This window comes from Eschrichtius robustus, chromosome 3 (assembly GCF_028021215.1).
Source record: "Eschrichtius robustus isolate mEscRob2 chromosome 3, mEscRob2.pri, whole genome shotgun sequence".
NCBI classification, from domain to species: Eukaryota; Metazoa; Chordata; class Mammalia; order Artiodactyla; family Eschrichtiidae; genus Eschrichtius; species Eschrichtius robustus.
In genome coordinates this window covers 154174544-154199409 of record NC_090826.1, presented here as the reverse complement: position 1 = coordinate 154199409, position 24866 = coordinate 154174544, and the positions used below count along the sequence as shown (strand labels likewise).

Sequence of the window (24866 nt, the reverse complement as noted above, 5' to 3'; positions counted from 1 at the left end):
ATCATTGAGGCCATTGCTTTGTGAGATTAAATTATGCTTGATTGCTCCCTACTTCTCTCCCCTCAGTTCTACCCAGGTAGCCCATCTGCCTAGAACAAACCCTTATAGCTCAGAGACACCACTTCTAAGGGATCTGGCTCAAGGCCACTGGTTTAAGCCTTGGTCCCCTGGAGGGGGCAGATGCACACATACCTCCTAAATGGAAATGCCTCTAATTTCAATCTCACTTACTATAATTTTCAGTTCAGTTCCTATGACTTTCAAAGCTGTTGCACAGATTAGCAAAAATATAAAGGCCTTAAAGTCAGATCAACCTGGATCTGAATGCCAGCTGTGCCACTTCCCAGTTGAGTGGCACTCAGCATATGTGAGATGGGGGTCATACCTCTCCTGCAGAGTTACTGTGAGCATTAAAGGTGACCCTGTATGAAAGGGCTTAGACCAGCTCTTGAACATCAGAGGCATTCAGTAATGGTACCACTTTTGGGAGGACATTACTAATTATTGTGTGTGCTTTTTCTCCTATCAAAATAGGAGATTCTCATGGAAACCTGCTCAATAGAACACTATGGTCTAAGGAAAAGAGCTCTGAGTTGGGTGTCAAGAAAGAAGGATGCTGGCCCCATTCTATAACCACTTGGCTGAGTGACCTGGTGACACTCAATCTCTATTGGACTTGTTTTCCCCATCTGTGAAAGGAGAGTTTTTAAATAAATCTTTCTCATCGTTAAAGAAGTATGATTTAAAAGAATTTTTAAAGATATAAGAACATGCTTATGAAATATTAAGTGGAAAAAAAGCAGTTATATACCTAATTGAGGTAAGGAATGTGGAAATGTTTTAGAAACTGTGAAGTACCCAAGATTTAGAGCTAAATCTGGAACCGTGTGTATAGGCTGAGAGTCTCTCACGGGCAAAGGGTCGGGGGAGGACTTCCATAATGCTGTATAGGGTTGGGCTGCCTGATCCTCTAGCAGCCGAGGCACATCTCAGCTTGGTGGGGAATGGCCCTTCTCTCCCCAGCCCTATCAATCACTGAGGAGGGAACAGGTGCAGCTAGGCCTGGCAGCCTCCCAGATTGACAGAAACAAAAGATTCCCTTTCAGCCCTGGTGGTGAGGGAGGGGTGGTGCTCAGGACAGACACAGCTGGGGGTTCCAGCATAGGCGGCTCTGCAGTGTGGCGGCAAGAGAACTGGATTTCAGTCAGGAGACTTGCATTTTGCTAGCATCCCTGAGTGACCTCGGGCCGCTGCTCCTTCCCATGCCTCAGTTTCCTCACCCATAAAATATGGAGGCTAACTAGATCCCTTCCAAATATAACTTTCTGTTGTTTATGAGTTGGAGAGACCAAGGGACACCTGCAGAGCCCTAAAAGAACCTTGAAAAGCCACACACTCCTAGCTCCACCCTTTGTCACATTAACTACTCAAGATAAAAGACCTGGCTCAAATAGCAGCCTGTGTGATTTGAAGTTGGATGTTAAAAAGGACTTCCTAAAAACCATCAACTCCTGGAACCATTACCGAAAACCTATGTCTTAGGAGGGCTGCCTCCCTAGCTCCAGCTGGTTGTTTCCATGCTGGGATGTGCCCATAGAGCTTTCTCTTTTTCAAGAGAAGCCAGACATCCAGAATTTTGTTTAACATTTCCTAGTGTTTAAATATTGGCAGCTACGGTCATAATTTTAAAAATACAATGTAGGCCAAACAAATTACACGTGTGAGCCAAATTCTGCCCTCAGGCTACCAGTTTGTGACCTCCACTGCAGATACTTTTGCACAGAAGATCTTTTCAACAAAGAGGAGGAGAACACTGGATGACTTCCTGTACAAAAGGATGTGTGTTTAAAACTGAGAGGCTCAGATCTGGGATGTTGGCAGGGCAAGCATCCAGAAAGAACTTTCCTCTCATCTTGTAAGGAATTAGACACCTAAAATAGATGCTGGGTTCAGTGTGAGTCTTCTCAGGGTAAATGTAGAGAATTCAGCAAGCTCAATGACAAGAAATAAAATTCATATCTAGGGGGAAAATTTTCCAAATGAAGCTAAAGAGAAATGACTGTGTCTTAAGGGTTGGAGGAGGGGAGACAAAGTTTGGCTTTCCCCAAAGGGAGACCTGTTACCACCCAGAACAGGCAAAGAAAGAGATGGAAGCACCTCTATTCTTGGAGACAGACCCCCAGAGTTGGGGGAGACCTGTGTAGGGAGGTGGCCCTGGGTTCCAGCCTGGCTCACCGGTGGAAGCTGTCCACCATCTTCAGATGGACCCGCAGGTCCTTCTTGGTGAGGTGATCCAGCATGCGAGCGTCCACAAGGCACTCCATGAAGTAGCTGCGGTACTGGGGGAGCCCCAGGCTGGGCAGCCACTGGTTCCCAATCCACTCGTGGTTCATGTCCCCATAGGCCAGGGTCTGGAGAACAAGATGGAGGAGGCTGGGGGCAAAGGCAGTGCCAGCAGGTTGCAGCTAGCAGTTCAATAAAATTTCAGCTTACTTTCACTGAGGGGCTGGTAGAGGCGGGAGGTGGGGATTTTAAATGGAGCTTTTTAAGATCCTGAAATGATATATTCCCACTCACTTATCAGTTATCTACACTAATGAACAGAAGCAACTACCTAGGCAGCAAATCATAGGAAATCCTTCCCATCGACTCTGAAATGCATTTGTGGTGCTGTAAGGCTGACTTGCCTTCCTGATGTTCAGTCAGCCTCAAGCCTGCTGAGCCCAGGGGATAGGCTGCATTACAGAGGGCCTGCAGAGTGACAAAGAAAGCCAGTCTCACTTGGGAAACTGGCCTCACACGGTCCACAGGGAGTTACGTTTGGCTAAAGATATAAAAAAATGAAGTAAGGTGAACTGCACCTGCCAGCGCTCTTCTCTAAGGCTTGGTTGTCTCTCCAGAGATTCCCTAGGTCCTTCGTGTGCCGCCTCCCCACCCCACCACACACCGTGCGCCCCACCTCCCACCCAGTCTGGTTCTGAGAGGCCTGCTCCACTTAGTCATTGCCTCCTGCCTTGAGGGCAGGGACCTCCCTAACCATCTATCCTTAGAATGAATTTTAATGGTAACCCTCCATCACTCTCTTTCCTTACCCAACTTGATTTTTTTAGAATTGAAAATTTTATTTTGTTATCTTTTAAAATAAAACGATTGATACATATAAAACATATGTAGTGTATGTTCATTACTAAGCATAAAAACGAAGTTAACATCCTTGGACACCATCCATGTTATCCACACTGTTGCATCCATCCTTATGTTCTTCTTCCCCATCTTATGCCCTACTGCCCCTCTAGAGGTAACCACCATGCTGAGTTTTCTGTCCATGATGCCCCTGCTTGAAAAAATGTTCTTATAGTCACCAAGGTATATTTCTCTAAATAATATGATTAAATTTGCTTGTTTTTGAGTTTTAATAGAAAATCTTTTGGGACTTACACTTTTCACTTTACACTATATGTCTGAGTCATCCATTCCCTTTGCTAAATAGTGTTTTACTGTGAGAATATACTATAACTGATCTGTCCAGTCTCCTGTTGATGGGGTTGCCCAACAAGTATAAACAGTGCTACATGCTTCATTTTTATTCGTGGCACTTACATCTATCTGATATATTGTCCATTTATTTGTTTGTTTACTGTCTGTTTCTCCCCTAGAATATAAGCCCCATGAGGGCTAAGTTTGCCCACTTCTGTATCCAGAGGGCATAGAAAGGCCTAACACCTAGCAGCTGCTCAATAAATCCTTGCTCACCAAGTGAATGAATGAAAGCCCTTTGCTCAGCTCACCAGGGGTACCCCTGAGAGGGACAGGAAGAGGAAGAGGATTCATACTAATCTAAGTCTCATTACTCCTGGGAAGAGGGTCGAACTGAGGGGAAGAGGGTCGAACTGAGGGGAAGAGGCAGGCATGCTGGGGGCACAGCCCTCCAAGGCTCCTCACCTGCCATAGTGAAAAACCAGAAGTAGCTAAAGGGGAATGAAGAAGGATGGAGGCGGATGGCTTCAGCGGAGGAGAGAACCTGTGCCCAGGGACAGGTGAAGAGGGACCTAAAAGACTGGGGCTCAGAGAGTCCTGCAGGGGAGCGAACCTGCTGGGAGAACACTACCCCAAACTGCTGAGAGTTGGTTCTGGACAAGAGGAGGGGGTCTTACCTGAGCCCAGCTGCCCTCCTCACTGTCCTAGGAATGAGTGCAGCATGTCAGGGGGAAACAGGCAAAGTCAAGAAACCTGGCAGCCTCCACCCAAGGTCCCATCAAGAAGGAGGAGCAGACACCCCAGTAGCTGGATGGGTGACTAGGGAAAGCTTGTTGGAAAGGTTAAGAGAGCACAGAAGGCTGGTGCACGTGCCTGTGTTTGCAGTGAGGGGGGATCAAATGTGTGTGTGGCAGAAACACAGTCAGGCAAGGTGCCAGGTCCTCCCAACCCTCCCTGTTCCTCCACCAAGGATCAAGCACAAGGGTAAGAACTCTGTGGCTTCATGCCGATAGCAGGGCAAAATGCTCCCAAGCCCTGCTCTTCTTCACTGGAGTATACCAGTAGCCCAGGGTGAACTTGTGACCCCCTGGAATAGACCACCCCCCCACACACAAAAACTGTTTCCATTCTCACTTCTTTCCCACCAACCCACCACCCTGAGAACAGCACTCCATCACACATCAGGGATACCAATCTCGTATTAGATCAGCTACAAGCCCCTTTGACTTCCCACAACCTTTCCCTCATCCTCATGCAAGTCATCAGCCCTAACCCTAGGCCCAGGGCCCAGGGCCAGACTCACTGTTTTAGTGGATGTTGCCAGAGTTTCCATCTCTTCATGGGTGACCCAGACATTCCCAGAAGACTGTAGGCAGAGAGGAGACCTAGCTGATCCTGCGTGTGAGCTCCTAGGCTCCCCATCAGGCTGGGAGCCCTAAGGACAAGACATAGCTCCCTTCCCCTGAGTCTTCCCACAGGCCCAGCCCAGAATTCTGCACATTGTCTAGCTCTGAGCGACTCTGTTTTATTACTGTATCTGCACTGCTTCGCACAGTGCCTGGCACATAGAAGTACCCAACAAATATTTCCTGAATGAATATGAATAAACGGTGTGAATCTGGAATAAGGGCTGACCCCAATCACAGAGATGGACTACAGTGAAAGATTTTACCCTGGGGGGTCCATGGAGAGGTTTACATTCTTGTGGAGAGGTTGAAGGACCAGAATTTACAAATGCCCTACTCCCTCTGCTACCCCAATCTGTCAAAAACACAGAACCCAGAAGTCCTGTCTTTGGAAACTCTGCCCAAAGATCTAAAATTACCGGCAGAGTAGGTATGGGGAGATGGAGCTCATGGGTGGCACGTGGGAGGCAGGGAACTAGGCCTGCTGGGATTCTGCCAGCAACAGTGTTACCTCCTCTTGGAGACTGGGTGGAACCCTTTGTGGGAATGGGAAGTAAGGGGCAGGACTCAAATGCTGCCATCTTCCCAATGACCAATATGAGACTTTGTAAACACTATTTTGGGGCTTCTGAAAATGTCCTGGGTGAGGGAGAGGCCACTCACAGTCCTGGAGGTGGGTGGGGCAGAGGGGCTGGTCAGCGACACCATCTCCTGGATAGCCAGCCGGAGCTTGAGCCGGTGCAGGGCATTGCTGATGCCAATTTCCCGCTGGATCTCTGTGTCCGAGAGGGCTGACATGATGGCACCACTCTTGACGTTTGCCCGGCAGGCTGCCACATACCAAGCAGGCATCCCCACCCAGAGCTGCAGATATGGGGCACAGAGGGTAAATTCAGCCCCTTTCCCAAGATCTGGGCTCCACTGCAAAAGTTTGGCAATACTGAGAGGCAAGGGCCAGGCCTCATCCATGGTCTCAGAACAGCAAATGAAAAGCAGAGGAATTTAGAAATGTGGAGATGACCATCATCAAATGCCTCTTTTTCCCATTTTACAGATGAAAAATCTGAGGCCTGGGAAGGTGAAGGGATTTTACCAACATTGCATGGGTGATTAGCTCCTGGGGGCACCTATAGGAAGAATGAAACCACCTGTGTAAGTCTTAATGGCTCAGTGAAGATTAATTCCCCTTATCCAGACTTAGCTACTCGAGAGGCATCAGTATATAGCATCGATTCTGGCTAAGTGCTAGGTATGGCACTGTGCACTTGGCAAGGGAGAAACATGCTGGGAAAACTCTAGGAATACCACCCCTTTGCTCAAGGAGTCCTTGTCCCAATCCACACATCCTTCCCACCAGACCCCTGAGTAGACTTAGACTCCCTTTGCCCAGGTTTACCTCTAGCCAGGAGACCACAGTAGGGCCGTCCCACTGGGCAAAGGGCATTCCTTTTCTGCGGGCATCTTCAAGCAGCTGGTGTCTTGCAGGAAGAGGAACAACAGACTCACTAGTCCTTCCTTCTTTCTCAACCATGCTTACTCCCAGGGACCATGGGCTGTGCCAAGAGTTGGACTCCCACTACCCCTTCTCCCCACCATTGGACTGCCACCCCTGCTCTATTCCTGAAGCAGTGTGACACCAAGACATGAAGCAGCAACACCTCTCCATTCCCCGAGGTGAGGGCTCTCGCTTTGTTTGCACATGGCCTGAAACACAGACATTCTACTCTGCTCTGCCAGAGAGCCCCAGGTGCTGGGTCACTCTCCCACAGCACCCTTGTCTCTTTCTCACTCAGGTCGTCCTAAGAACAACCTCCCAAACCCTGCTGTGCCCACTTAGACCAGGCCAACTCAGTCCAGAAAGGGCTTTGCTGGGCTCTGGCTGCCTGAGCTCAGTCCCATAGCAGTCCAGGGAAAAGACAGTGGGTGAGGGGCTGGACCCCACCCTGGCAGAGCCTGGCCAGTGGCTCTTACTTCTTCTTCAGCCGCCGGTCCTTTTCTGCCTGGGTCCCCAGCTTGGTAGGTACCATGGGCTCCTGCAGACCGAGCTCAGAGTCTGTTAGCAGAACTAGAAGGGAAGAGATGGCATATCAGCTAGGCCCTCTCTGCTTCTCCTCCCTTGGCCTGCGCCAGGACTGGGGAGCAGACCAGCAGGAGGCTCCTCAGCATGTGACAACCCGAGGGTCTGATGGGACAACCCATTATTCTTGGAGCCTCCACATGACACCCCTACAACCAGGCAGTCCCACAGCGGCATCGAGTGGGTCACCCCAAGCCCAGAGAGCCTTCCCCTGGGAACCTCAGCCCTGGAGGTGTTTTTCAGCCAGATGGATGGAAGTTGTTCCACCGTAACGGCAGCAGAATCCTAGCCAGGACTTGTCCCTCCTCCAAACCAAGGGGAAAAGGAAACCCAGAGAGCCAGAGTGGGCTTCGAGGCTTAGACAGAATTGTCCTGACCTGGGTTGACGGTGGGGAAAGAGGCACGTTCAGAGATGTGTGTCTGGGCCTCTTTCTCAGGGCCACTCACTTGCACAAATCGCAAAAGGGAACATGCATAGCTCTGTCCTCTTCTGTTAAAGATCTCCTGAACTGATGCTAGAGTTCATGGCAGGGGCAGCATTTTACAATTCATTTAAGCCCTGGTCACTCCTCACAAGTGCACAGAGGACAGAGGGTGTTGGTAATCCAGAAGCCAATCTGGGATGCTGTCTTAGGTTTAGGTGCCAATGTGGCGTGGGGAACATAGGAAATCATAAGGCTTCAACACGAGATGCCTCTTCCGCTGACCGGACCTTCTCAGCCCTGCCCCCTCCCATCTGTGGCTGGCTCCACAGTATATTTTGCAAGGCCCTAATGAGCTGGCCCCAACCTAGGGTCTAAACTCACCTCTTCTGCTCCCCCCACCCACTTCCCTCCCCACTCTGAATAAACTCAACTGCTTACAAAACTCTCACACCCATGAATCTTTGCCTTTCTCAGACCCCCCCTACCCCATCCCCTTCCCCCCCCCCCCCCACACACACACACCTCTTCTTGGCTTGGCTAATTCCCACTTAGCCTTCAAGCTTCTGCCCAGGTGTTGCCCAGCAGAGGAAGCTGCTCCTGTCGCTCCCACCGCTCCATGGCTGACCTCTGAGTTCCAGAAGCACCCAGAGCATATTGCTATCTTAATATTGTTTTAGAATCATCTCTTTATTTTTTCCTTTTCATTAGAAACTGAGCTCCTTGAAGGAATGCACTATTGCTCTGATACCTAATACTAAGCCTTGTTTACAGTAGTTACTCAATACATGTCTATTGAACAAATAACTGAATAGATGAGGGAAAGAGAAGGAGGAAGGGAGGGAAAGGAAGAAAGGGAAGAAGGAATGGGGGAAGGGAGAGGAAGACAGCTAACATTTATTGTGTACCTACCACACACCAAGCACACACTGGAACTTTATATCATCATAGAGGTGTTAATAACGCTACCCTTGCCCAAGCACTTACTTGACTACAATGTCTACAAAGTCATGATTAGGCATTGTGATATTTTGAGTCCTGGAGGCAAGATGTACTAGGAATTAAGAACTGACTCTCTTAGAGAAAGAACTAAGAAATTTCTCCTGAAGGTCCTGAGCATAGTACCTCAGAAAACCTCCAGACTGGAAGAAACCTCAGAGGTCCAACCTCACACTGAATACAGGAACCCCTTCTACAGCATACTGAATAAACAGCCTGATACTGATGCCTGACACTTCTCGTGGCAGAAGCTACCACCTCATGAGGTAGCCCTTCCCGCTGTGAAATAGCTCTAACAGAAAACTTCTTCTCCGGAGCTGAATCTCTGTGTCTGTGGCTTCTGCCCACTGGTCCCTGGGAGGCAGGCAGAGAAGACTGGATCCAAGGATACCCTCCTGCTTCTGCCCTCTACTCGCACCCATTTACTAGGAGACAGAGACCATGGCCCGTGGCTCCGTCCTGGCTCAGCTGGATCAGCCTGCCTTTCTCCTTCTTCCCAAACAGGCGGCCGATGGATGATTTGATGCCCTTGCGCTTGGCGCCCTTGTGCAAGGAGTCCTGGCTGCTGTTGCTGCTGCTGGGGTTGCTGCCTGGATCCTCCAAAGCACTACAGGATGACAGCCAGGAGGGGGTGGAATGAGAAGAAACATACTTAAATTACAGCATGAGAGATGGAAGTGAGACTTCAGGAAGAACTTACAGTAAGTGTCAGAGTTGGGAGGGTTAAGGGGATATGATCAGAGCACGTGACCAAAGGAGACATGGGACTGTCCTTCCCTGATGGTGTTTCAAAGACAAGTGAGATGTTCAGACACCTGGGACAAGTGAGATGCAGCCTGTTCAGAGGCAGAGAGAGGGACGAGATAAACTTGGGAATGGAGAGGCTCGATATGGGGTCTGCTCCATTTACCTCTTGCCTTCTTCCTGGCTCAGGGCTGGGTGGCCAAGCTTCTCTAGCTGCAGCGTCCTGGGTGAGGAAGGAGGAGAAGTCTCACATTTTATGGTGGCTTTATCCTCTCTGTTCTCTTCCCGAGACACTGGTGACTGAACAGACAGTGAAGCCGTCAGGGGATAGAGGGAGAGATCTGGGGCCTGCCTACCCAGCCCAGACAGGCAGAGGAGCATGGAGAAAAGCAGAGGGGAGGCCCTAGGGGCCTCTCAGAGTTCAGACTCAGACTCAAGGGCCCAGTGGGGAGAAGCCAAAAGGGAAAGGCCTGGGAGAATTAACCTATTAGTACCTGGGTCATCAGGCAGCACTCACCAGCAGCTTCCTCCTATGCTTTCTTAAGTCACTGGGCTGGAAGAGAGAGTGAAGGGTGAGCTTGGACTCACCCTTTGGATGCTTGAAAGTCTACCCCAAGGGGAGCCCAGTGGTCTTAGGATGAGAAGATAGGATTCAGTGCCTCACACAGGCCTGAAGAGAATATCACAGCAAAACAAAACAAAACAAAACAAAACAAAACGACAACAAAAAACTGGCTTGAAAAAATAAATCAGGGCTACCTCTGGAAAAGAGAAAGAGGTATGGGCATTGGGTGAGTTTCTTAAGCATTATCCAAGGGAGAGGGTAAGGAAGATACTACATAGCCCTTTCCAGACCCAGAAGGACATGCTGGTGACCTGGTATGCCAGGGTCTGCACACATCATGAGAAGAAGATGCTGGGGCCCAAATGAGAGAGAGTGAGCCCTGCTGTGCCTTGTCAACTCCCCTTGGCCAAGCCCAGTGATGACAAGGTTGTTCATCAACTGCCCCAAGACTCTCACCAAGGTCATGACCCCCATTCGGTCCAGGTCCTGGGTAGCACTGCGGGAAGTAAGCTTAGGTGTGGAGCGGCCGCTGAATGGAGGGGACGCGCTGGCCAGGGACAGGGCAGTCAGAGAGGTGGGGATGGAACCACGTTTGCGCAGCTGGGTCAGGTTTAGGGCCTCCATGCTGCCACTAGTCACTCGTGTCTCAATCTCCTCAGCACGGAGCTCTGTGGACTCCTTCTCTTCCTGGATCATCCTGGGAGGCGGGCAAAACCGGATCTCATGATTAGCCCCAGAGAGGACCAGCAGGAGGCAGATGTGGGCACTGCCTGCAGTCACCACCCAGTGACCCCAGGTAGAAGGCAATGGCCAGGTGTGCCCCATTGTCTTCGGCATTGCAGGGACATACAAGGCCTTGTGGGCAGAGTTGGTTCTATCCCACTGCAGCTTAGACAATTTTCTCTCTTTCTTGTTAACTGGCCTAATGTAACAAAATTCCCTAATTTAACAAAAGCAGTTGCTGGGAAAGGAGGCAATTTAGTCAGTGGAATATTAACCTTCCTGGAAGTCAGAATTCTTGACCTACCACTATCTATAGGGCCTCAGTTTCCCAATATACCCAATGTCAGGAATGGTCTAGGTCAGTATTTCTCAAACACAGGACCTTTAATTGATACTGATCCCTGATGGAGCTTTCCCTGTTCCATGGAAAAGTTAGAATAATAGTGATAATGTTATGTGTATGAAGGGGGCACTCAGAGAGGAATGTGTGTATGCACACTCACACACACGTACACACTCTCACACACACACACACACACACACACAACTAATGTAAAGATGCCAACTATTCTTTAGGAGCAGGACCTATCTTTATCCTCAGAGCATGTCTTTCCAACTTTAGGGATGTTAAAATATCGTTTCTTTTGTAGAATGGTTGTGATAGGAAATGGTAATTATCTTTAATGTTTCATTTTGCAGAATGAAAGTTGGCAGTCCTATGTTAGTACCCTTCTCTTTCTGTGTGTGTGTGTGTGTGTGTGTGTGTGTCTAGTGTTTTCTTCTTAGCTCGTCTGTGAAATCCAAAAGTGTGGGAACCATTGAACCAGATGACCCCTACAGCCCTGTAAAGCTCTGATGTTCTCTGGTTTGGATTTTCCCTTGCTGTTTGTCACGAACATTAATAAACTCTCTACAAAGGCAGGGTAAAGTGCAGGTCTTCATAACATTCCCTGCAAATGGTTTCTGTTTGATGCCTCATTAGGAACCGGAGGCATGACACAGTGCACTGAGTTTAGACCCGAGTTTGAATCCTGGCTCTGCCACTTACTGCATCGCTTTGGACAAATCACTTAATCTCTCTGGTTTGTTTCCTTGTCCATAAAATGGAGATAATGTTGTCTCCTCCAGTGACTGTGATTAGACTGACAAAAGCTCTCACCCTGAGTTGGCCTCAGTATGTGGGAACTACACTCTTAGTGATTATGTTTAGCTTCAGGAGCTTCAGGAACACAGTCTCCATAGACCTGGGAGAGAAAATGAAGCCTAAGAAGTCAATCTGAGGTCCTACCCCTCTCTGTCCAGCACTGGGCCAGAACCTTGCCTGATGCTCCACACAGGGTCCCTAAACTGTGGCACTCTAAGGTGCAGCTGTAAGAGACAAGCAAACACATGTAGAATCTCTCTTGCAGTGACCAAACACAAAGAGCCTCTGTCCTTCAAGGAACCTCCCAGGCCCTCCACCCCTGCCCTAACCTGATCTCCTCGTTGATAGCATCCAGCTGCTCCTGCAGCATCATGGCCAGGGTCTGGGCGTCTGAGTGGCTGCTGGGGGAGACAACGTCCATGGAGCCCACCAGACCCCCTGGCTCATCCTCATCCACATCAGAGATCTCAGGGTCACTGTCAAAGGCAGGGGTGGCTGTGGGGACCAGCACCCCAGGCAGTGGAGATGGCTCCCAGTCCTTAGCAGAGAAGGAGAGCAGAGGAGTAGTAATAAGACACACCAGATGACTAAGGGGCAGGACCCTCCCCACCTATACCAGCAGCACTGGCATCTCCTAGGAGCTTGTTAGATATGCTAAATCTCTGGCCCCATCCCAGACCTACTAATTCAGAATCTGCATTTTAACAAAATCCCTGGGTAACTTACTTGTATGTTAAAGTCTAAGAAATACTACTCAAACTCAAGGAGCCAGATAGCAGAATGGTTAGGAACAGATTCCAGATACTGCCTTGCTTTGAATCCTGGCTCCACCAAATACAAGCTATGAGAGAGTTGTTTCACCTCTCTGTGCCTCAGTTTCTTCATCTGTAAAGTGGGAATAGTAATAGTACCTACTTCATAGGTAGCTGAGGATTAAATTAGGAAATGCATGTAAGGCACTTAGCACAGGGTCTGGCACCAAGTAAGCATTATGTAAAGGCTATTTGTTTCTACTCACACAAAAGGTGACTTGATATAGGGAACGAGAAAAAGCCAAGCAGACCTGACTGTCTTGTGTCTCAGAGTTTCAGCACATTACAGGACCCTCTGATCAACCCGCAGAGGAGGTAGCTTCTCAGAAATCATTCTACAAACCCCTTCGGTAGACAAAGGCCCAGAAGCAGAAAGAGCACAGAACTGGGCTGGGAGTGTGAGAAGAGCAGCAGAAGAAAAGGAAAGAGGCCATCTCTAACCCCATCCTGTATGACCCAAACCCCCAAGATCCCCTTAGGGCTCTTTTCCCACTCCTGCAGCCTTTAGACTGAGGTCCTGGGCAGCTGCTGTGTTCTTATAAACAGAGGAAAGGGAGAGAGGGGAGAGAGAAAAAGAGATGACTTCAGACTTCAACTCCCCCCTCACACTAGGGGTTTCCTAATGGCAGAGATGAATCTTCTGCCATCAGACTAGGAGTTCCCTCCCTCTCCACCTATATCTTCTAGTGCCCTAGAGCATGTAGAGGATCTGGGCTCGAGACAGAGCATGGTTAACAATTATGGGGCTAGGAAGGAATCAAGACTTCCCCAAAAGATTGAAGTCAGTCCTTTTCTGCCCCTAATCTTTCCTGTTCCCTCTAAATCTCCCTAGGCAGACTCCACATGAACTACATGCTTCTCAGAAAACTTCAGGTGCCGTCCCAAGGCCAGTTAACCTGTCATCCTCTCTCATCTACCCATAAACCACAGCTTTTGTTCCAGAAAGCTTGCCAATTCCATCTTGCCCCTGCATCCCCCACCCCAACCACTAGAAATACGTGCCTGCACACCCAGGTACACATGCACAGGCCTCAGTGGGGCCTCAGGGACTAGCTGACCACCCACCAGCCTCTACCTCTTGCCCACCAGGAGGTCGAGGCGAGACACAGCTGTTGCAGTGATGGCCCCAACCCCAAGGCTGCAGCTGTCGTTGACACGGGGGAGGGTAGGGGGAGGATTTGCATCACACACCAGCCGTCTGTGAAACTGGAGCAAGGCACGTGGCTGAACTGACCCCAAACTCCCCAGGGTAGACTCATCCACACTCACCCCTCCACCCCCTCACCTTGGCAGACTCTTCCCGCAGTGCTGAGTAGCAACGATGCAGACCTTGAGGTGCGTGGGAGGTTGTGCTCAGGGAGAACCGCACATCTGCTGCACTGCCTATGTGTGCCCTTGAGTGGAGGATGGGGGAGAAAAGACAAGCCCTGAGGACTGACAGCCCCAGCTTACACCCACTGGGCCCAAAGAGTTAAGGGATCTTTAGCTTGGAAAAGAGAAGTCTTAGCAGGACATGAGCTTTTGTTAATGACTTAAGGGCTGCCACGTAAGCAAGAGATTAGGTTTATTCTCTGGTGCTCCAGGGATCAGTATGATCCAGGGGAGAAAGTTCTAGGGAGGCAGCTTTAGACTTAACACAAGAGGCACCTTCAAATAGCAAGAGTTGGCTTATGATGCAACTGGTAGCTTTAAAAAAGCTGAACTCCCCTCAGAGAGGTATTCAGGTGGAGACTCTCTGGCCATCTGACAAGAATGTGTGGGAGGGATCATGGCACCAAGAGAAGTTGGAAGGGATGATCTCTAAAAGTCCTTTGAACTCTGAGCGTCTTTGTTTCTTGGTCTTCTCCCTAGCAACTACCTCTGGTCTTCCTCTGGACTAAGTCCCTGGCCAAAATTCAAGCCAGGCATACTCCCTATCCCCAGGAAGCTTCAGGAGGCCCTGACACTGTATCAGAGACATGGGCTAGAGAAAGCATTTTGATTGCCCCAAGGGTCTATCCCAACCCTGAAATTTTAGGATCACAGTAATGATCCTCTGGAATATCTGGAGCCTCCCCTACTGACATTTCTTTCCTATGCCTTCCCAGTTTAGAACTTGAGGGAGCCCAGAGCAAAGGAACAGGGTGAGCCTACAACAGATTACACAAGGTATCTGGAGGGATGGGGGAGTTTCTGCTTATCACCCCCTTTTCCCTGCAACTCAGTCCCAATTCCATGATGGGGCCAGTGCTTCTATAGTCAAAGCCAAGAATTTCCAACCATTAAGGAAAGCAAGCAGTGCCAAATAGCTTGGTGTACTCTGGGCTATGCCTTTTTAATTGGCGTAGGGAGTTGGTCTCTTCTGAGCAACCTACAGGAAGGGAGAAGTATGAGGAATTCCAACTACCATTTTCTGTCTCTATTCCCTGCTTCTCTCCACACTCCTATACAATAATTCCTAACAAACTTGAAATTGATACCCAAATCTCTAACACCCCAGAAACCCACAGGCTTCTCTTCTTCAAGTTCAACATCTCTTTCCCTAATTTAAGCCCTACCCCTCTGCACATATACATGTACACTTTTCCTTTAACCTCTCTTCAAAGAAGCTGATCCCTATTTCCCTGATATAACAAGAGCATGACCATAGGGAACCTTATGTGTTCTGATCTAAGAGACTTTGGTTTGGACAGAAAATATCCAGGAGCCATGAACCTTGAGTGGCACCATCTACTTCAGTCTCCTCGATCGTCAGCCTGCCTCTCTGGGCAAAGAACTGAGGGCAGGCTTGAGGTCTGAGTTCACTGCCAAATGCTTCACAAAATATGAAGAAAAATCCAGAAGTTCCCTAAAACATGGGCCTAATTTAAGCATTAGGTTCAGAGCCCTAAATAAGGTGTCTCAAAGTAACTAGAGTGAACCCAGATATTCCCTGTGAGCAGGCCCTGTGGGACATGGGTGAGCATGTAACTCAGCAGACCCCTCTCAAGGGCATGCCCTCTGTCAAGGAAGCAGGAATCATGCTCTGTGTCTCATGGCAGTGGGGAAGGATCATCCTGTGCTTTACTTGCCTCTCAGCATCCCTCAGAGGACAGGTGCTCCCTTCTAAACTGCCCAAGTGAGCTGGATGACTTTACAAAGTTCTCGAAGCCTCAGTGTCCCACCCTGAATATAAGGAGGACCCTGAGGTCCTGGGCGGTATTTTGGTGGGAGGAAGTCTCCTCCCCCAGGGTCCATCTAGGTCCGTCCAGGACTCCATCACAGCAAGCTCAGCCTTCTGAGCTCCAGTACCTGGAGTGGATGCCATCCACAAATGGCCCTCCTCGACCCTTCAGCTGGTCCACCTCTTGGCGCAGCTTCTCAATCTCTTCAGACAGGCGGCCCTGTGCCAGGCAGAGCCATGGTTGGGGTAGGGGTGAGGGAGGGGAAGAGAGATGAGAGAAGGACAAAGAAAACAGCAGAGTTGGGGAGAAGCAGAAGAATGCACTGCAAAGTCCAAAGCCAGGGACCAAAGGCCAAGCCCACAGATGACACCAAAAGAGAAGAGGTCCAACTGGAAAGTGAGTAGAAGGGTTGGCAGGGGCAGGGCCAGAAGAGAGGTCTGTCTGGAAGGACTCTACCAGAACAGGCCTGCTGAGCCCTCACTAACAAGCAAATGCATGACAAATAAGGCTGGGCAGCAGAGGGGCCCTCAGTGAACTCCCAGACTTCACAGACATTGCTAGCATAGAGATAGTGGCTAATCCGCCCCAAATCACCAGAAAGCAAGAGCTTCACCAGGTTTGAGGCCCCACCAAATCCTTTTGTCGAGTCCTTCACTGTGTCCTGCCTCTCTGCTACCCACTCTCTGCCCTATGCTTATGGCTAAGTTTCTTCTTTACAGGTGGGTGGTGGTGACGCATCTACTATGATAGGCTTTAGGGAGGATTAGTGAAATAATGTGTGTACATGGACTAACAAACTGGCTAGCACAGTGCTGGGTTTCAGGGCAGCTGCTTGAAACACAGTCCTGTTCTTTCCTCACAGCAAGCTCAGCCCTCCCAGGCTGGCAGGGCTGGCCAGCAGCTGGGTACCTTGTGATGGTGCTGCTCTTCAATCTGCCGCTGGGAGCTCTCCAGCTCTTGGATCAGTGTGTTCTGGGGGAGAACAGCTGTGAGCCAAGAAGCCCCCTTCCCCTCCACCCCGGCTCCTCTACTCCGGCTCAGGCCTTCCCCTTCCAGCAAGATCTGCCTTCCAGTCTGCTCTCCCAGCCCTACCTCTCCTTGCCAGACCGCCCCACCCCCAGACCAGGCTGCTCCTCTTCAGCCTAACTCCACTCCACACCCCTCCGCAGTCCCCGCCTCGCCCAGCCCCCCACCCCCGCCCCGCTCCTGACTAAGCTCTCACATCCCAACCATTCCTGCTCGCCCGGCTCCACCCACACCTTTACCCACTCCGCCCCTTTCCGCCAGCGCCGTCCTTCTGGGCAGCCCTGCCCATCCAGACCCGCCACCCACAGCACCTTCTCCTCCAGGGCCGCTATGCGCTCCTTGAGGTGGAGCTGCAGGCGCTCATTCGACTCGCTAAGCAGTCGGTCCACAGTGTCTGACAGTCGCTTGTTGTGGTCCTCGTTCATCTTCTCCCGCTGGCGCACCTGCATAACCAGACCACCTTGCACCAAGCCACCCCAGGGCCATCTCACTGCAATCCCAGGGAGCCACTCATTCCTGCTGTGGTTCCAGCCCACTCATCTGTCCCCTTCTTATCCTCTGGGGGCCCCTGTCTGCAGCTTTCCTGACCACCTCCTCCCACCCCTCTGTGGCTCTGTCTCTGTCCCTAGCCAGGTCCTTCCCTAGCTCTCACTCTTCCTCCTTTCCCTATCCACAGACCATCCTGGGATGCCGCCCTGGGGTTGAGAGGAGGCTCGAGAGTCTGGCCCAGTAAGCTCACCCTTGCCAGCTCTTGGTTCTTTTCCTGCAGCTGTCCCTCCAGCTGCCGCAGGTGCTCCTCAATGTTGCCATGCCGCTCTTCAGCCTGGAGGGAGGAATGGGTCAGTGCAGCCTGAATATCATCTGCCTTCCTGCTCAGACCTTGTATCCCATGCACCCAGGTGCCAGAGGCGCCCTTGGGAATCAGGGCCTCAGGGACCAATGAAACCAAGCTCTCCACTTACCATCTTGGAGCATAATTGCCACCACCATTGCCTTTCTTCCCAAGTACCCCAACCCTGCTGCTTTCCCCCCACCCACACCCTCTCCTTCCTGCTCAGGGCTAGCCTTGAAACATCCCGGAGCTGGCAGCTCAAGAGGCTAAATTCTCCCTACGCTTCCAGAAAAAAACTCCACTCGAAAGTATGAGCGACCATAAATCTCTATGCCTCCAGATAGATGGAATTGCCCTTAAGAGCATGGACTCAAACCAGACTGGTTCAAATCCTGGCTCCCTCCCTTCCCAGCTGTGTGACCTTGGGCAAGTTACTGAACCTCTATTGAGTCTTTATCTCCTCAGTTGTAGTAACAGCACCTATGCCCATTGCAAGGACTAAAGGTGATAATCCATGGCAAACACTTAGGACACAGTAAGCACTCAACAAATGTTAGCCAGGGTGATTACCTTTGTTATTAAACCAGCCTGAGTAGAGTGGTCTCCCCTTCCATTCATGCATCTTCAGAGATGGAGAGCCCACTGCCTCTTCTGACAAGGTATTCCAGACAATCACACATCTTACAGTCAGGAAATCCCTCCTTAAAGCCCTTCTACTATGACTCCCTTGAACATATTAATCACTTCAGTCCATCCTTTCTTGTCAGTTTTGAGAGTTACTAAACCTGACTGTTCAGCATCCCACACATAATGTCTTCTGCTGCACTTTAAACTCTGCCCTTCATTCCTAGGGGCCTGAAAGGCCTTAGAGATGACCAAATTCAACCCCATCATTATAGAGATGATGACATCATCACAGAGATAATGACACAGACACCCAATTAGGGAGGGAGTGACTTTTCCCAGGTCACAGAGCAAGTCAGTGGCAGAAGCAAACGTGGCCCTGAGTCTACTGAGGTACAGCCAGGCTGCAGGTTCCATCCCCAGAGCCCCCAAGCTGCCACACTGGCACAATGGCCAGCCTCTATCCTCCAGAGGCTCTGGGGTCTGATGCTTACTAAATATTGGTTTTCTTCTCTCCATTGCTTGAGTGGGTAGCTATGGTGATCCCACATGAGGCACCCCTGAAAGCCTCCGACCCACTGTAAACACTCCTAAATTCTCTTGATTAAGCCACCACATGTAGATGTCCATGCATTTACATAGCTCTTCCAGACCTAGGATGTTTTCAGCCTGCATACCTCCATGAAGTTAACTATCCATTGGGTAAAATTATATTCCCTTTTATTTGTCCAAAAGCTGAATCATTCAAACAGCTAGGGATGGTCCCTAGATCTAGAATGCTTCAATTTGACAAAAAAAAAAAAAAAAAAAAGATATGCTCAGCCTAAACTCCCACCCCATTCAGAGATGTATAAACTTTGATCATATTTCCTCTCAGATTTTACCTTTCCAGAAATGAAAGTCCTATTTTTTTCACTTCAGAGCCCCCCAAAAGGAAGTATTAACTACAATGGTATAAATGATAATAAAAATATTTTGCATCAGCACAGTTTCTTCTACTTATTAAAGTACTCTTACATCCCTTCTTATGGGACTGTCACATCCCTGTGGGGTGATGAGGGCAGGGATTACTCTTCGATCTGACAGACACAACAAAGTGTGTTTCCTGGAGTCATGCAATGAGAAGCAGTTTCCTGGCCCCCAGCCCAACGTGCCTCCCACTCTCTCCATTCACTGCCTGGCTACATAAGAGCACAGGAAGCAGGGAACAGAGGAAGATTCCCAGGCCCTTGGCCCACTTGCCTTGGTGAGGGCTGCAATTCTCTGGGCCAGCTCAGCCTCCACCTCTGGCAGTGTCTCAGCCTTGCGCATCGTCTGCTGCAGTTTCTGCTCTGCTACCTCCAGCAGCTCCTGCAGATGTTGGGCTTTCTCCTCACACTAGCAAAGTGGGGGGTGGGGAGAAGAGTCAAGAGGGAGCACTGACGCTTCCCCCACCCCCTGGCCCATCCTCAGTAGAGAGCAAGTGATAGGTCAGAAGCAGCAGGGGGCAATCTTGATTCTTGGCTACCCAGAGACACCTGACTTTCCCTTTCCCAAGGTGACCAGCACCTCAGGGTCTCCTGGGCCACCAAAGGGAGGTTCCAGCACGATCATTAGGACCTCCAGGGTCAAGTACAGTGTCCCCCAACCCCATCTGCATGAGTTACCTGGCGGTGCAAGGACTCCTTATTGGCCAGCTCATTCTCCAGTTTGTCGTTGAGGTCATGAATCGATGTAGCCTCACGCTGAGCAGCCAGGTAGCGCTTCTCCAGTGTGGTTATTCGCTCCTCCATGTCCTCCTTCTGGGCTAGAGCCTGAGCGGTACAGGAGAGGATGAGATGAAGGTCATCATCTGTTTCCTGCCCTCATCCTGTCTGCACCTCCCCACCAAATCTGGCTGGCTATATCTCCTCCACATTACCTTATCAGTTTCTGACCTTGATCCATCCCTCCCACCACTCCTCCCCACATTGGACCCTACCAAGTGTTCAGTCTTACACTCCTCAGCCCCTGCCTGGCTCTCCCTCTACACCCAGGACATCCAGCAGCTACCTTCCTGAGTGCCAAATACCTGCACCCAGAAAGATAGGGTCAGGCCCAGGCCCTTGCTCACTTCCCGGAGGTCCCGCTGATGTTTGCTGCTCAGCTCCTCCGACTTGATAAGGTCCCGGCGGGCCGTGCCCAGGTCCTCCTCAAGTTCGGCCACGGTTGCTGTCAGGGTGACCAGTCGCTCCCGGGCCTGGCTCAACTCAAAGTTCTGCTTCTCCAGGAGCTCCTGCAGCTCTTCTACCTGGCCCGCGTCATGCTCCAGAGACAGTGAACTATCAGTCAGTCATCAGAGCCTTGGGCATCCCATTCCCCTGCCCTGCCCTGGGGAGGTGGGAAGAGGGACAGCACAACCAGAGCAGATCACAGCTCTGCCCTCAATTTTAGAGCACACCTCCAGGTACACCCTTCTTCCTCTGGGCTCCAGAAGCTCATTCCAGACAATGACCGAACACTCTCACTCTCCTGTGTATCTCTTGAAATCATAATCATTTCTAGTTTTACCTGCTATTTCAGCCTCTTGTAACCTAGAAAGGGGCATGACTAGGGGAACAGAGGCTCAGAAAGAAAAGTGATCTCTTAGGTACATGGCACCTAACAATTCAAGTGGACAAACACATTATATGCTTAGCAGTGTATGTACTGGGCACTAAAACAAAAATCTGTAGATTTCTTTGCAGATGGGGTAGGGGAAAGCAGGAAAGAGAGATGGTAACATTGGAGAAAGCTCCAAATTTAATTCAAGCAGTTGCTCTACTGCACTAAGGCAGGGCAGGGCCCCCACCTCCTGTCTGGGGTAAGACATGTCCCCTCTATGCAGCTCCCCATGACCCACCTTCCACAGGCATTTCGGTCCCAGTTCCACAGTCCCCTCCTCTTCTGCCACTCCATCCTGAACCCCTGCCTCCTGCTGTAGGGCAGACACCTGTAGGGCACAGTCCCCAGGGCAGTGAGTCAAAGAGAAGAGAACCTCCTATATATTCTAGACCCTTCCAAGTCTCCCACCTCCTAGAGAGAGATGTCTTCTGTTGGCTAACAGTCTCCAGTTAAGACAGAGGGGAGAAATCTGATAAGGAACAGAGTGGGGAAAAGGGGTAAACCAGCCTTGGCTTCCAGGAGCTGTAGTCTACAGATGGAGGGAGGGCAAGCAGCTTACCTGCTGGTGGGCACCCGCCAACTGCTCTTCCAAGGTGGTCACTCTCTCCAGGGCCACCCGGAGCCGCTCTCGCACCTGTCCAAGATAAAAGGGGAGATGAAGAAAGAAACAGGGACCCCACTGGACTCAAGCTGGAGAAGGCTGGGTTTGGTCTACCACCACTGAGCATAAGGCAAAGAGAAGGACCTGCCAAGAGGCAAATTTCTGAGAGGGAACCTAATAGAAGGACCTGGAAATTGGATTAATTGTAGGAGGGAGCCAGTTACGAAGCTAGACGGCAGTTTTCCCTAAACACAGGATTCAGAAATCTCAGAGAAGGGATGCACAGAGGCTCTGGGGAAGCCTGGCTGGATTGGGGGTGGAGGCAGGCTGTGGGCCAGCCTAGGTACCTTCTCATCCAGGGCCTTGTGGTGCTCAAACAGTGACTTGAGAGCCTTCAGCACCTCCACCTCACTGGAAACCCCTGAAGGTGACTGAGCCTGACGCTTCACCACAGTCATCCTCAGTGACCGCTCATGACGGGACACTAGGCACTCCAGATGTTCCAGAAGCAACTGGCAGAGAGAAGGGGAGGGCAAGAGGAAGGGCTGTGAGCCTATGCCCCAGGGGCTATAAGCAGGGTCCACATGAACACTCAGCAGACACGAGTACTGCCATGTGTACCATTGTTAGAATGGTGAAATACTTCCATGTGGGTAAACAGCTGCTGCCCCAACTGAATACCTGCCCTAGCCTCTCTCCCAAGACCCCAACCTTTCCCATGACCCCGAACTAGAAGTGAAAAGCCTAGCACTGATGGTTGAACAAACTGACTATCACCCCAGAATATAAGGCAGGAGGAGTTTAGGATAGGGCTGGGGATGTCCTGGCCCTGGCCATGCCTGCTCCCTTGGTCATACCCACCACCCCCAAAGCACAAACACACGCCAGGTCACCCCACTTACCCTCGTGTTATTCCGCTCTGCTTTCAGCTCTGATATCTCTTCCTCCCTCTCTAGAAGCTGCTCCCGACACATACTCAGCTCCCGGGTTAAGGTGGCAAATTCCTGAAAACCCCCAAGGCCCCTCAGTGCTTGGGGATCCACCACCTAAGCAGTATCCTGCACGCCCAAGTCAGTGGTGGGATCCTCTCACTCGTCCCTTACTTCCACCAACTGTCCCCAGAAAAATCCCTATCCATCCATACCACTAAGCATGTGCTTCTCAAGAGGGGAAGCATTCCAAGTATGTAGTAGGGTGCAAGGGAATACAGTTAGATATAAGAGTGAGAAAGTCACCAAGTCAGCCCTGCGGCCCCTTCCCCCTCCAGCCACCAATATAACCTGATTATGTCCTCCCTCCCATTTTGTATTTCTGTTTCTCCAACAATCCAGTGACATTTCCCTTTAGAAGTGGATGGAGGGGAGTTTCACTTCCGGTTTGATATTAGTAACGTCCCTCCCCAACTCTAACCCCTCTGACACACTGCTGCCAGGGTAATCTCCCAAAGCACAATGTTGTTTACACCATTAAATACAAACTTCTTATCCTGGTTTCCAGCTTCTCTCTCACAGTTCCTTTCCATACACCCTAAGACCTGGTCAACCTGGGTAACCGCTGTTGACAGTCACTAGTAAACTTCTTAATTCCACACCTTTGCTCAGTGGGCTCCCCCCACCCCTGAAAGCCCAATCTTCTGTCAACACCTGATCTTTCAAAGCCCATCTCAAAGGACACACCTCCTTAGGACCTTTCCAGACTTCCCAGTGGAAGGCTTCCTCCCTCCTCTGAAAACTGTTAAGAACACCAGCACTGTGAGCACCTACCATGTACCAGCTCCTGTGCTGGTCACTGGAAACATGGTAACAGGAAAGACATAATCCCTGCCCTCATGAAGCTCCCAGTGAGGGGTTGAGATCAAATCTCAGCTCTGCCCGTTTGTGACCTTGGACAAGATACCTAACCCCTTTGAACCTCTAATCCGAAAGACAATCCTCCCTCAAGTGTTGCTCTGAGGATCAATTATCTGGCAGCTATTTTAGGTCTTGACACTGCTTTAACAATCCTTTGGGGGCCCCTCTTCTCTTCCTCCACATTTTCTTCCTATCATTTGGGCTCTTGTCTATCTCCTTTCTAGTGTACGAGCTCCCTGGGGGCAGGGACTGACTCCTTCATCCTGGGGCTTGTTCAGGGCTCCGAACACAGTGGGGTAGGATGGGCCCATCTCCCACCCCAGTTCCTCACCAGGGCTCCATATTCCTATCTACAAAGCATCACAAGACTCTGCCCCCCGAACCCTTCTGGACCCTGGGTAGGAAACTCAGCCACTCTGGTTCTTCTCCCCACACGTGGGGAGAGGGCATGGAGCTGAGTCCTGAGCAGTGTGGCCCCTCAGGGCTGCCTCCCTAACCCTTGCAGCACCCCCACAGGCAGGGTGGCCATGAGCAGTTTACCAATCTCCTCAAGTTTCAGCTTCATCATTTGTAAATTAGAGATGATGGCGATAACAGCACTAACTTCATCGCTGTGGAATTTAGTGAAGGAAATTCCAGTCAAAGTGCTTAGCACACAGAAAACACAATAAATGGTGACTATTATTGCTAGTAGTCATGTTGATTGAGGAGAATAAGAGGGGTATCACAGCTCTGCCTATAATTTTCCATGTGATGCCTCTTGTTTTTTTCATCTGTGCAATGAGAGGTGGACTAGATAACCTCTAAGGCTTCTCCCATCTCCATTCTCTGTGGTTCGCCACCCACCACTTCCAAGAATAGGACACTGGTGAGGAGCAGCCAAGGTGGAGGTGTCTTTCCAGTACAGCCTGCCACCTTCTGGCTGCATGGGTTCACTGCAGTTGGCAACTAAGGCTGGGTTTTCTTCCTGCATCAAAGTCCATCCTTTTCTCCAGGTGGAGCCAATTTCAGCCTGAGGAACTTGGGAGTAACTGGGAAAAGTATTATGAAGCAAGGTGAAGGAGAGTAAATGCTCTGTGAATTCCCTTTGTTGAGATGCTAATAGATGAAGAGAGCTGAGGACCCAGAAGTTGAGGGCTCTGAAAGGCTGGGTGAGGGGAGGGGATGAGGGAGATGCAGACTATCAGGCCTTACCTGGGGAAGGGCAGAGTTAAGGTGGCGCTGGAGCTGGTCTCGCTCATGCAGGGCATCCTGGAGCCAGCTCTGTGTCGCCGCCAAAGTCTCCTGACTCTCCCGAAGGGACTCTAGCAACTTCTCCCGCTCATCCAGCATGTTCACCATCAGCTGCTCAAAGTTGGCATCAGCATCCGTTCCATGGGGAGGCCCCAGGGGGTCCCCCTCGTTGATTGTGGGCATCACTTCACACATGGTGGGGGTGGGCAGGGCTTTCTCAGTGTCAGGGCACAGGGGAGGGGTTCACAGGGTTGGCACCTCCAGGGTGACCCGTGTAGGGGTCTCAGAGCAGGCAGTGCCAGGTGAGTGAACAGATGGGCAGGGGCTTCTCCCATGGCATCAGTTGCTCTCGGTCTGAAAGGGGCCTGGTGCCCAGAGTGCCCCTGTGAAATGGAGCGAGAGGGCCTGGTTTAACCTCTCAGCGCTGGGGCTGGGTGCCCTATGTCCCCAGGCAAGCAGGCAGCAGCTGAGTGTGGCCATGACAGACAGGGAGAGCAGGGCTGGAAGAGGGCCCTTTCCTTAGACTGAGCACTGGAGCCTGGCAGAGTCCCAGCTGGGTCCAGCGA

At 50.6% G+C, this 24866-nt stretch overlaps 1 protein-coding gene across 10 annotated transcripts in view; it reads right to left on the bottom strand.

Moving 5' to 3' along the window:
* PPFIA4 (PTPRF interacting protein alpha 4) overlaps positions 1 to 24495 on the bottom strand; it is a 33885-nt gene extending 9390 nt beyond the window's left edge. For 2 of the 10 annotated variants that reach the window (XM_068538444.1, XM_068538448.1), the window contains exons 1-24: positions 24262 to 24495; positions 22120 to 22221; positions 21565 to 21729; positions 21176 to 21250; positions 20855 to 20944; positions 20087 to 20278; positions 19641 to 19787; positions 19237 to 19371; positions 17278 to 17361; positions 16850 to 16981; positions 16422 to 16484; positions 15640 to 15731; positions 13655 to 13763; positions 11887 to 12095; positions 10147 to 10387; positions 9643 to 9678; positions 9292 to 9425; positions 8822 to 8988; positions 6855 to 6948; positions 6280 to 6361; positions 5547 to 5747; positions 4781 to 4843; positions 4155 to 4181; positions 2236 to 2411 (exon numbers count right to left, since the gene is read on the bottom strand). In XM_068538444.1, coding sequence (XP_068394545.1) covers positions 2236 to 2411; positions 4155 to 4181; positions 4781 to 4843; positions 5547 to 5747; positions 6280 to 6361; positions 6855 to 6948; positions 8822 to 8988; positions 9292 to 9425; positions 9643 to 9678; positions 10147 to 10387; positions 11887 to 12095; positions 13655 to 13763; positions 15640 to 15731; positions 16422 to 16484; positions 16850 to 16981; positions 17278 to 17361; positions 19237 to 19371; positions 19641 to 19787; positions 20087 to 20278; positions 20855 to 20944; positions 21176 to 21250; positions 21565 to 21729; positions 22120 to 22221; positions 24262 to 24495 — 3050 coding nt within the window. The remainder of the gene's footprint in view (positions 1 to 2235; positions 2412 to 4154; positions 4182 to 4780; positions 4844 to 5546; positions 5748 to 6279; positions 6362 to 6854; positions 6949 to 8821; positions 8989 to 9291; positions 9426 to 9642; positions 9679 to 10146; positions 10388 to 11886; positions 12096 to 13654; positions 13764 to 15639; positions 15732 to 16421; positions 16485 to 16849; positions 16982 to 17277; positions 17362 to 19236; positions 19372 to 19640; positions 19788 to 20086; positions 20279 to 20854; positions 20945 to 21175; positions 21251 to 21564; positions 21730 to 22119; positions 22222 to 24261) is intronic. The other 8 variants (XM_068538450.1, XM_068538449.1, XM_068538446.1 and 5 more) reach the window with 7 other exon arrangements.
* Between the last annotated feature and the right edge of the window lie 371 nt (positions 24496 to 24866).